Source organism: Scyliorhinus canicula, chromosome 21 (assembly GCF_902713615.1).
Source record: "Scyliorhinus canicula chromosome 21, sScyCan1.1, whole genome shotgun sequence".
NCBI lineage: Eukaryota > Metazoa > Chordata > Chondrichthyes > Carcharhiniformes > Scyliorhinidae > Scyliorhinus > Scyliorhinus canicula.
Window position 1 is genome coordinate 56,980,435 of NC_052166.1, and position 12,258 is coordinate 56,992,692.

A 12,258-nucleotide genomic window follows, 5' to 3' on the forward strand; every position below is an offset into this window, starting at 1 on the left:
GGGCGTGGCAAGGTAGATGTGGATAGGTTGGTTCCTCTGGCTGCTGAGTTGAACCAGGGGACTCCGTCTCAGAATAAGGGGAAAGCCATTTAAGACGGAGGTGAGGAGGAATTTCTTCAACTGGAGGGAGCTCAATCATTGAGCAGATTCAAGGCAGAAATTAATAGATTTCTGGATACTGATAAGGGATATGGGGATACTGGGGAAAAAATGGTTTAAGCGGTAGATGATCAGGCATGATCTGTTGGAATGGTGGAGCACACTCAATAGATAGGAAGATCTATTCCCGCTCCTAGTTCCTAGGTTCCTATCCAAAACTCGGTTGACCATGTCTTAAGTTGCAGAGCCCTGTTCCCCCATTGCCCCTGTGCTCACTGACCTAAACTGACTCCCAGCCAAGCAATCACATGATTTTAAAATTCTTCACCTCTCCGCCTTGCATTGCCAGAGGAGGTGGTGGAGGCAGGATGATATCAGCGTTTAAGATGCATCTTGATAGACACATGAATGGGCAGGGAACGGAGGGATACAGATCGTTTGGGCAATAAGTAGTAGGTCAAAAAAAGGAATCTGGATCGGCACAGGCTTGGTGGGCCGAAGGACCTGTTCCTGTGCTGTAATGTTCTTTGTTCTTTTGCTCCTTTAAGAAAACCTACCTTGACTACCAATCTTTCCTAATATCTACTTTTGTGGCTCAGTGTCGCATTTTAGTTCTGAATACTCCTGTACACTGCCTTAAGATGTTTTATTATGCTCAAGGCACCATAGAAGTCTTAAGTTATTGCTGTCCTAAGGACCCATAACAGACATATATTTTATATCAGCTTACCATGAGAGAGACGAAAAAAACTAAGAAATAACAAGCTGAGCTCATTGCCTTTTAAGTCTGTAATGTTTTCCTTCTATTCAAGTATTTAGAAAATACACATACATCCCATTTTTATGTTTGCTACGTATTAAATGGAATCTGCTGGCATTGGAACAATGAATTTCCATAGAGGCAACGCATTGTTTTTAACTGCATGGTCTTCAATTCTGCAGCTCTCCTTTACACTGTTTGATGTTTTCATCAGAAATTTTATGTAAATACAAACTTATTGAAATCAAAGCCATTGCCAATACTGAAATGAGGGGTCAGCACATACGGATAACCTAACAATTATCAGCATTGTTGGTTGTTATAAGAACTCAATTCACATTTTTCAAAGTGACATGTAGATTCCAATTGTTCAAGGATTCAGCAAGGAATGTAGAACAGCGTGGTACAGTGTAGTGAGAATACAGTTCAGCAACTAACCGGTTGCTTCGGCGAATGGAATGTCAATTTCTATTTGAGTGCGAAAGGTCATAAATATGCGTTCAAACCGGAAGTTCCAGTACATAATTTATCTTTCACATTTAAAGAATATTAGAATTATACTTTCAAGATACTTAATTTTGTCGCTGTTCAAGCTATACTTTCTTCACATTGTTTGGGTGCAAATAGAAATGAAATCAATGCGATTTGATAATGGTCCATGCTTGTGGCAAAATCTAAGTTTAAAACCAAACCCAAATAGGTTTCTGGGTATGCATGTTCCTCTAGGGTTAACTAATGTCTGAGCAGGGCTGCCCGCTCTCCCCGCTGCTGTTTGCGCTGGCCATAGAGCCGCTGGCGATTGCGCTGAGAGCCGCAAAGGGATGGAAGGGGATGGTTGGGGCGGGGTAGAACATAGGGTCTCTCTTTATGCGGACGACCTGCTCCTGTACGTGTCGGACCCAGTGGCCGGGATGGGAAGTATACTGGAAATGTTGAGGAAGTTCGGCCAGTTCTCAGGATACAAATTAAATATGGCCAAGAATGAAATGTTTGTGGTACAGGCAAGGGGCCAGGAGAACAGATTGAGAGGGCTACCATTTCGGCTGGTTGAGGAAAGTTTCCAGTACTTGGGGATCCAGGTGGCGAGAGACTGGGGCAGGCCCCACAAGTTAAATTTGGCCAGGGTGGTGGAGCAAATGAAGGGAGAGTTTCGGATGGGATGCACACCCGCTGTCGCTGGCAGGGAGGGTGCAGACTGTAAAGATGACAATCCTCCCTAGATTTCTGTTTATTTTTCAGTGCCTCCCGATCTTTATCCCACAGTCCTTCTTCAAAAGGGTTAACAAGATGATCATGAGCTTTGTCTGGGTGGGAAAATCCCCGCGGGTGAAGAAGGCGATACTTGTAAGGAACCGCAGTGAGGGAGGGCTGGCTTTGCCGAGTCTGATTAATTATTACTGGACGGCCAATATCGCTATAAGGAAGTGGATGGTGGGTACGGGGTCTATCTGGGAGCTGGTGGAGGCGGCTTTGTGCAGGGGCTCCAGCTTGGCAGCCCTGGTCACGGCTCCTCTACCGCTGCCGCCAGCCAGGTACTCCACTAGCCCGGTAGTGGTGGCGACCCTGCGGATATGGGGCCAGTGGAGGAGGCATGTAGGGGAGATGGGGGCGTCTGTCTGGGCGCCAATCTGCGACAACCATCGGTTTGCCCCCGGGAGTATGCTTGGGGGGTTTCGGGCATGGCGGCGGGCGGGGGTGGGCGACATGTTCCTGGAAGAGAGCTTTGCGAGTTTGAGGAGCTAGGAGAAATTTGGTTTGGTAAGGGGAAATTATTTTAGGTACCTACAGTTGCGAGACTTTGTCCGTAGACAGGTCCCATCCTTCCCACGCCTCCCGCCATTGGGGATCCAGGACAGAATAGACTCTAGGGGGTAAGATGGTGAGGGTAGAGTCTCTGATATTTATACGGTGCTCATGAAGGAGGAATGGTCCCTGACGGAGGAACTGAAACTCAAATGGGAGGAGTAGCTAGGCGGGGAAATGGAGGACGGGCTGTGGGCAGAAGCTCTGAGTAGGGCAAATTCGACCGCAACATGTGCCAGGCTCGGCCTGATTCAATTTAAGGTCGTTCATCGGGCCCACATGATGGTGGCTCGGATGAGCAAATTCTTTGGGGCAGAGGACAAATGCGCTAGGTGCGCAGGAGGACCAGCGAACCACGTACACATGTTTTGGGCATGCCCGATGCTTAGGGGATACTGGGAGGGATTTGCGGACGTCATGTCCTGGGTGCTAAAAGCAAGGGTGGCGATGGGTCCAGGGGTGGCAATTTTTGGGGTTTCGGAAGACCCGGGAATCCAGGGTGAGAAAGAGGCCGATGTTTTGGCCTTTGCTTCCCTGATAGCCCGGCGACGAATATTATTGGCATGGAGAGACTCAAAGCCCCCGAAGACGGAGTTGTGGCTTACGGATATGTCAAGTTTCCTGGGTATGGAAAAAATTAAGTTCACCTTGAGGAGATCTGTACAGGGGTTCGCCCGAAGGTGGCAACCATTTATTGACTTCTCTGTGGGAGAGTGAGCGTCAGCCGGGGAGGGGGGGGGGTGGGGTAGAGTAGAATAGGAGGGATAAATTGGCGGGTAGTACCGGTGGGAGAGGAGCGGGCTTGTACAGTATGTTACGACTGAAGTATTGAATGTATGTGGATGTTTGCACATTTTTGCCTTTTTTGCTTTCTTTCTGTTGATGTTTGTAACTGTTTACAATGCCAAAAAACAACCTCAATAAAATTATTTGTTTAAAAAAAAACTAATGTCTGAGGTAATTACCTTTCATTTCCAATTTCTCTTCCCTCCACTTCTGTTGGAATTAATAATGGCTGAACTATTCCCAAGCCAACAGAAGATGGGCGGCATGGTAGCACAGTGGTTAGCATTGTTGTTCCACAGCACCAGGGATCCTGGTTAAATTCCTGGCTTAGGTCACTGTCTGTGCAGAGTCTGCACGTTCTCCCCGTGGAGACTAAGGAATCTTCACAGTAACTTCACTGCAGTGTTAATGTAAGCCTATTTGTGACACTAAAAAAGATTATTATAATAAGAGAGTGGAGCCTGGGGATATTCGGTTGTCCACTTTCAATTCACTGCATTACAATAGAGGCTGCAACTTTCAAAAGCATTTTATTTGGTGTGAGCTGCTTTGGAATGTTTGGAAAAGGGCTGCAAAGTTGCAGATCTGTTGCTTGTTTAATTTCCATTATACTTCTGGAAAGGAAAATCAAATCTGACATACCAAAGAAAAGCAAAATACTACAAATGCTGGAAATCTGAAATCAACAAAGTATTAGAAATCTTTCAGCAGGTCAGGCAGCAAGTCAGTTAACGTTGATGACCATTGAAATATGTTCTGATGGAAGGCCATTAACCTGAAATGCCAACTATTTTGCTCTCTCTAGATGCCTCCTGCCTTGCTAAGTATTTCCAGCACTTTCTATTTTATGAAACCCAACAGATATCCAGATATCGACAAAACAATTCGGTTTACGAGACAGTACTTACCTGCTGAGTTCTGGACAGAACTAAAAGCAAGTGCAGAGATGCCTCTGCAAAATGTAGATTTTGTTTGACTCGAAGGCTTAGCTCCAGGGTGCTAAGCATAGCAGGAAGGAACGGAACTTTCCGAGTGATCAGAAATAAGTGGTTGCCACTCTCATCCATCTCATAAAGTTCTTTGGCCAGATGCAGAGCCAGCACGGATACCTGGAGACAAGAAGATGTTATGGCCTCTGGGTATAATCAAAGAGGTTATAGTAAGATCATCACCATGATATATAAACAAACAATTGCTTTCTCCCCTTACCCCATCTTTCTGATCCTTGTGTTGCAACCGTGGTGGACAATCAGTCTCCATACTATCCTTGTCATCAGGTAAACCAGCATCTCCTGTTGTCTGTGCATGACGTGTATGGTCAAACAGAACAATCGCCTCATTATGTATGGTCTCACACACAGTCAGGAGCATTTGGGAATACTGGGAGATGTCAGAAGCTAAAAGGTGGATTAAAAAGGTATGAATTTTGCACTGATAGATAGCTGCAAGGTAGAGATAACTAAATTTATAAAGTGACATAAATCAGCAGTGTGCAAAGCTCAGACAATTCATATTGTATAATTTTACACACACAAATTTGCATGCAACAAAAAAATACTTGTTTCTAGCGCATCCATACCTCTAAATGACATGCCTCTCACATTTGAAAATGTCCCAATGTAAACCTCACCACTTCATTCTTCAGATATCAATCTGTTCAACCACACCCTCGCCTACACTTTCAATGCCCTCATCCCAATTTTAAACATTTTCTCTCACCCTGCCTATTTGCTCGGTCTGGTGCTCATTTCCCTTTAATCCAAGAGCCACAGACTTGAATGTATATAGTGGGAAACTGGTTTAGCCATTCTGTGTCAGATCTGGTTGGAGCAGTTAAAGCACTATCAGGCACGTTCTTATTTGTGAAAATGGCTCATTTTTCCAGGATTATGCTGGAACGTTACAGTAACTCCCTCCATCACTCCGTTACAATATTTTATTTAATTTGTTAGACTGTGAGGAAAGGATACTTTGCTCCAGGATTACATGCACAAATAGGGCTGTGGTATATTAAAACAAATTTTATTACGAACACAGCATCACTAAGAAAAATAGCTTACAATTACCCATTAAACAATGCAATTCAAATTCCTAGGGGTACACATCTCCAAAAATCTGTCCTGGTCCACCCACTTCGACGCTACCACCAAGAAAGCATAACAGCACCTATGCTTCCTCAGGAAACTAAGGAAATTCAGCATGTCCACCTTTACAGGTGCACCATAGAAAGCATCCTATCGGGCTGCACCACAGCCTGCTATGGCAACTGCTCAGCCCAGGACCACAAGAAACTTCAGAGTCATGAACATAGCCAGTCCATCACACGAACCTGCCTCCCATCCATTGACTCCATCTACACCTCCTGCTGCCTGGTGAAAGCGGGCAGCATAATCAAAGACCCCTCCCACCCAGCTTACTCACTCTTCCAACTTCTTCCATCGGGCAGGAGATACAAAAGTCTGAGAACGTGCACGAACAGACTCAAAAACAGCTTCTTCCCCGCTGTTACCAGACTCCTAAACGACCCTCTTATGGACTGACCTCATTAACACTACACCCCTGTATGCTTCATCCGATGCCGGTGTTAATGTAGTTATGTTGTGTACCTTGTGTTGCCCTATTATCTCTTTTCTTCTATTTCCTTTTCCTTTCATGCACTTAATGATCTGTTGAACTGCTCGCAGAAAAATACTTTTCACTGTACCTTGGTACACATGACAATAAACAAAATCCAAATCCAATCCAATTAAACAAAAACCTTTAACTGCTACCTTTATCTTCACTCAAACCAAACCATCTCAGGTCGAGATTCACTTTCAAATACAATTAGCTGGACCAGGCATACTTGCTTAATAGTGTTTTGTGGCTACCCCACTTTGAGAAAGGGAGATCTTTTGAGACTCCTTGAAAGAGAGAGACGTGACATCCTTTCAGAATAATGCAGGATCTCTGCCTGTATTATTCAGAAGTAATGATGCTGAAAACCTGAAAAACAGAAAATGTTCAAAAGGTCTGGCATCATCTGTGGAGGGAAAAACCAGACTCAATGTTTCAGGTCTGTGACCTTTCATTAGAAGTTTAGATGCAATGTCACAGGCCTAGAACATTAATTCTGTTTTTCTCCCAATAGATGCTGCCAGGTATGCACAGGATTTCCAGCATCTGTCTTTCTGTTTTATTTCAGAATTCCAGCATCTGCAATATTTTGCTTTTATTATTTATTTCATGAACTCCTTTATTTAAGTATTCTAATTCTATTAATTACTTATAATTTGTTTAAAAATTTGTGTTGCTAGCCAAAGTCATAATTCGATATTGAGGTTAACAATCCATTCAATAGCTTCAACTGACACTGTGAATGGTTGTGATACCACCAGGAATGGGCAAGCGTTCAGTATGTGGGCGAATGGTCTAACTTTTGGATGGCCACAATCACAATTTGAGCTGTTCTTCGTGTTCCACCTGCACAGCAAGTGCCCACATCTTCGCTGGCCCATCCTCAAGTGGTTAAGGATTGCCCAGATTTTCTGTGGAAGGTTAAAACCTGGGATTCCACCACTCACGTCAGTTACTAGGTTGCAATTGGTGATGTTTGCAGTCAGTCAAGAAGTGCACCATTGAGAGATGGGCCTGTCATCAGTTTGTATGGTGTGGAGTGTTTTCCAATAGTAGCTATTGCTATTCACTGGAATAAATGCAAAGTAAGGCCACTGATCAAAATAAATTGGAGTAATTGACCAAGTAGCACCTTTCAAACTGTGCCCATTTTCCATTCTGAAACCGCTTATATTTCTCCGTTTTTCCAAGAACAAGTACTATTGTAACTGTCTGCAAATTACAATGTTTTTGGATTTGCTCCTGGTCTTCTGATAGGCCGTGTACCACTTAACATTCTTCGAGGGCCTTTCTGCACTGTATTTTGCTGTGATTCTGCTGACAAGATGAACAGCCAATGCTTCTCATTGATTATCAAATGGGCATGGAGCAGATCGTCTCTCTCCCCAGGACTCAGCTGGCATCTTTTAAATTGCCCGCTGCTGAAACACGCTGGGTGTTAGATATACCTTTTTTTTAAAATAATTTTTATTGGAATTTTTTACAGAAAATATAAAATATAACAACAAACAATGAAATGCAACAAAATAACCCATAACAACCGTAACACCCCCCAGACTGTATCAACACATGTATCAGATCCCCCCCCAACCCTACAAGAGAACTTAACAATAAATTAAAATTAAATAAACAAACATAGTCATCGTTTCTCCCCCCCCCCCCCCGCCCCCCCCCCCCCCGCCCCCCCCCCCCCCCCAACCCCCGGGTTGCTGCTGCTACTGTCCCAGTACCCTATCGTTGAGCCAGAAAGTCGAGGAAAGGTTGCCACCGCCTGAAGAACCCTTGTACCGATCCTCTCAGGGCGAATTTGACCTTCTCTCGCTTAATAAAACCCGCCATGTCATTGATCCAGGTCTCCACGGTTGGGGGCCTCGCATCCTTCCATTGTAGCAAAATCCTTCGCCGGGCTACTAGGCAAAGGCCAACACGCCGGCCTCTTTCGCCTCCTGCATTCCCGGCTCCACCCCAACCCCAAAAATCGCAAGTCCCTATCCTGGCTGGACCCTGGATCCCACCACCCATGACACCGTCCTCGCCACCCCCTTCCAGAACTCCTCCAGTGCCGGGCATGCCCAGAACATATGGGTACGGTTCGCTGGACTCCCTGAGCACCTGACACACCTGTCTTCATCCCCAAAGAACCTACTCATCCTCGTCCCAGTCATGTGGGCCCGGTGCAGCACCTTGAATTGGATGAGGCTAAGCCGCGCACACGAGGAGGAAGAATTAACCCTTTCCAGCGCATCAGCCCATGTCCCGTCTTCGATCTGTTCCCCCAGTTCCCCCTACCACTTAGTTTTCGGCTCCTCTACTGATGCCTCCTCCACCTCCTGCATAACCTTGTAGATATCGGATATCTTCCCCTCTCCGACCCAGACCCCTGAAAGCACCGTCACTCACCCCCCTCGCTGGAAGCGCAGGGAATCCCTCCACCTGCCGTCTAGCAAATGCCTTTACCTGCAGATACCTGAACATGTTTCTCGGGTGAAGCCCAAATTTCTCCTCCAACTCCCCCAGGCTCACAAACCTCCCATCGATAAACAGGTCCCTCAGCTGTCTGATGCCCGCTCTGTGCCAACCCTGAAATCCCCCATCCATGTTCCCCGGGACGAACCTATGGTTCCCCCTTAACGGAGCCTCCATCGAGCCCCACACTTCTCCCCTATGTCGCCTCCACTGCCCCCAAATCTTGAGAGTGGCCGCCACCACCGGACTCGTGGCATACCTCGAGGGAGGGAGCGGCCACGTTGCCGTTACCTGGGCCCCCAGGCTTGTATCTCCACAGGACGCCCTCTCCATCCATTTCCATGCTGCCCCCTCCCCCTCCATCACCCACTTGCGCACCATCGACACATTGGCCGCCCAGTAGTACCCCGAGAGATTGGGCAACGCCAGCCCCGCCCCATCTCTACCCCGCTCCAAGAAGACCCTCTTCACCCTCGGGGTGCCATGCGCCCAAACAAAGCTCATGATGCTGCTGGTCACCCTTCTAAAAAAGGCCATAGGGATAAAGATGGGCAACACTGGAAGAGGAACAAGAACCTCGGGAGAACCGTCATTTTGACTGACTGCACTCTACCCGCCAACGATAGCGGCACCACGTCCCACCTTTTAAATTCCTCCTCCATCTGCTCCACCAGCCTGGTGAAGTTAAGCTTATGGAGAGTCCCCCAACTCCTGGCCACCTGCACCCCCAGGTATCTGAAACTCTTCACTACCGTCTTAAACGGGAGCCTCCCAATTCCCTCCTCCTGCTCTCCCGGGTGCACTACAAATACCTCTCTCTTGCCTAAATTTAGCTTATAGCCCGAGAAGCCCCCAAATTCGGCTAACAGCTCCATCACCCCCGGCATTCCCCCCTCTGGGTCCGCCACATACAACAGCAGGTCGTCCGCATACAGCGATACCCGGTGTTCCTCCCCACCCCACACCAGACCCCTCCATCTCCCTGACTCCCTCAACGCCATAGCCAGAGGTTCAATCGCCAGTGCAAAGAGCAAGGGGGACAGGGGGCATCCCTGCCTGGTCCCACGATAGAGCCTAAAGTACTCCGATCGCCTTCCATTTGTAACTATACTCGCCATCGGAGCCGCGTAGAGCAGCCTCACCCATTTGATGAATCCCTCCTTAAATCCAAACCGCTCCAGCACCTCCCACAGGTACCCCCACTCAACTCTATCAAACGCTTTCTCTGCGTCCAGCGCCACCACTATCTCCGCCTCCCCCTCTATTGCCGGCATCATGATAACATTTAGCAGTCTCCGCACATTCGTGTTGAGCTGCCGCCCCTTGACAAATCCTGTCTGATCTTCGTGTATTACCTCTGGCACACAATCATCTATCCTGGTGGCCAGGATCTTCGCCAGCAACTTAGCGTCTACATTGAGAAGCGTGATCGGCCTGTATGATCCACACTGCAAGGGGTCCTTATCCCGCTTTAGGATCAGAGAGATCAGTGCCCGTGACATCGTCGGGGGCAAAGCCCCCCCCCCCCCATGCCTCATTGAAGGCTCGCACCAGCAGGGGGCCCACTATACTCAGCATCCTGCACCCTCGGGATCAATCCCCTGCTCAGGACGAAAAAGTCTATTCGGGAATAAACCCTATGGACATGAGAGAACAAGGAATACTCCCGCGCTCTCGGTCTCCCAAACCTCCAGGGATCCACCTCTCCCATCTGGTCCATGTATCCCCTCAGTACTTTGGCTGCCGCCGGTCTCCTACCCGACCTTGAACTGGACCGGTCCAGTGTGGGATCCAGCACTGTGTTAAAATCTCCCCCCATGATCAGGCCCCCTGCCTCCAAGTCCGGAATGCGGCCCAACAAGCACCTCATGAAGCCAGCACCATCCCAATTCGGGGCACATACATTAACCAGCACCACCTTCTCTCCCTTCAGCCTACCCTTCACCATAATATATCTGCCATCCTTGTCCGACACCACCTCAGCCGCCTCGAACGCCACCCTCTTCCCCACCAGAATCGCCACCGCCCAGTTCTTCGCGTCCAATCCTGAGTGAAAAACTTGCCCCACCCACCCCTTCCTCAAACGAACCTGGTCCCCCACCTTCAAGTGGGTCTCCTGGAGCATAGCCACGTCCGCCTTCAACCCCTTCAGATGAGAAAATACCCTGGTTCTCTTAACCGGCCCATTCAGCCCCTCACGTTCCAGGTAATCAGCCGGATCAGAGGGCAACCCGCGCCCGCGCCCCCCCCCCCCCCCCCCCCCCAGCCATAGCTTATCGAATGGTCGCCCCAGGCCAGCACACCCCGCCCGACCCGTTCCCCATGGCGATAATGCCTCTCCTCTACCCCCCCGTCCCACACCAGCTCCTTCCTGGTCATTCCAGCAGCAACCCGGTATCCCCCCCCCCCCCCCCCCCCCAGGCTAGGACCCCTCCTAGCCGCGACGCACCCTCCATAGTACTTCCGTGAGTCAGCTGACTTCTGCTGACCCCGGCAGCTCCCGCCAAAGCCCATCCCCTCCCGGGGCATGGGGTCATCCCCCTCTTGCCACACCTCCTTGGCACCGCTTCAGTGCAGGAAAGAAGACCAGTAGAGGCCATGCCCCCACCGTCAGCTCCGCCCCCCCTGCCCCGCAGAGCGGGAAACCAGAGGAAAGCCCGCGCTTTCACGCTGCCACGCCCCAACCTTCTGACGCAGTTCCCCAAAATCCAGTTTCACCCCAACCCCCAGCCCCGTACAGAAGAGAACATATAAAACACAAACCCCCAACATTCCCCACCTAACCCACAACCATACCCAACAGACAAACCCACCCGTAAACAGAGCAAAAAGAGAACGAGCATAAAAAACACACGTCAAAGTTGAAAAAACAGCAACAGCGAAAACAGCAACGGCCATAGTGTGTCCCCAGACCCTAGTTCGAGTCCAGCTTCTCCGCCTGTACAAAGGCCCACGCCTCCTCCGGGGACTCGAAGTAATGGTGCCGGTCCTTGTATGTCACCCACAGGCGCGCAGGCTGCAGCATTCCAAACCTGACCTGCTTGGCATGAAGCACTGCCTTCGTCCGGTTGAACCCGGCCCGCCGCTTAGCCACCTCCATACTCCAGACCTGGTAGATTCTCACTACTGAATTTTCCCACTTGCTGCTCCTCTTTTTCTTGACCCAGCGCAGCACACACTCCCGGTCACTGAATCGATGGAACCGCACCAGCACCGCCCTCGGGGGCTCACCTGCCTTGGGCCTCCTGGCCATCACTCTCTGAGCTCCCTCAAGCTCCAGGGGCAAATGGAAGGACCCCGCTCCCATCAACGAGCTCAGCATCGTGGTCACATACGCCGGGAGATCCGACCCCTCCAGCCCCTCCGCCAGGCCCAGGATCCTCAAATTCTTTCGCCTCGTGCGAACGTCCAGCTCCTCCAAGCGGTCTTGCCACTTTGTGTGAAGTGCCTCGTGCAAATCCACTTTCCCCACAAGGACCACGGCCTCCTCCTCCCTCTCAACGGCCTGCTGCTGCAACTCCCGAATGGACACCTCCTGGGCCGCCTGGGTCCCAAGCAGCTTGTTGGTAGTTGCATTCATGGAGTCCAGCAACTCAGCCTTCAGCTCTGCAAAACAGCGCAGAAAAGAGGCCTGCTGCTCCTGCGCCCACTTCCACCAGTCCTCGGGTGTCCCGCCAGCCGCCATTTTGTCCTTCTTCCCCCGCTTTTCTTGGGGAGCTGCTGCAGCT

At 49.4% G+C, this 12,258-nt stretch overlaps 1 protein-coding gene across 3 annotated transcripts in view; it reads right to left on the reverse strand.

Moving 5' to 3' along the window:
- Positions 1-12,258, reverse strand: part of nup188 (nucleoporin 188) — a 126,211-nt gene that overhangs the window by 31,997 nt on the left and 81,956 nt on the right. For all 3 annotated transcript variants that reach the window (XM_038781467.1, XM_038781468.1, XM_038781469.1), the window contains 2 exons: positions 4,658-4,845; positions 4,357-4,557 (listed from right to left, as the gene is read on the reverse strand). In XM_038781467.1, the coding sequence (XP_038637395.1) occupies positions 4,357-4,557; positions 4,658-4,845 (389 nt within the window). The remainder of the gene's footprint in view (positions 1-4,356; positions 4,558-4,657; positions 4,846-12,258) is intronic.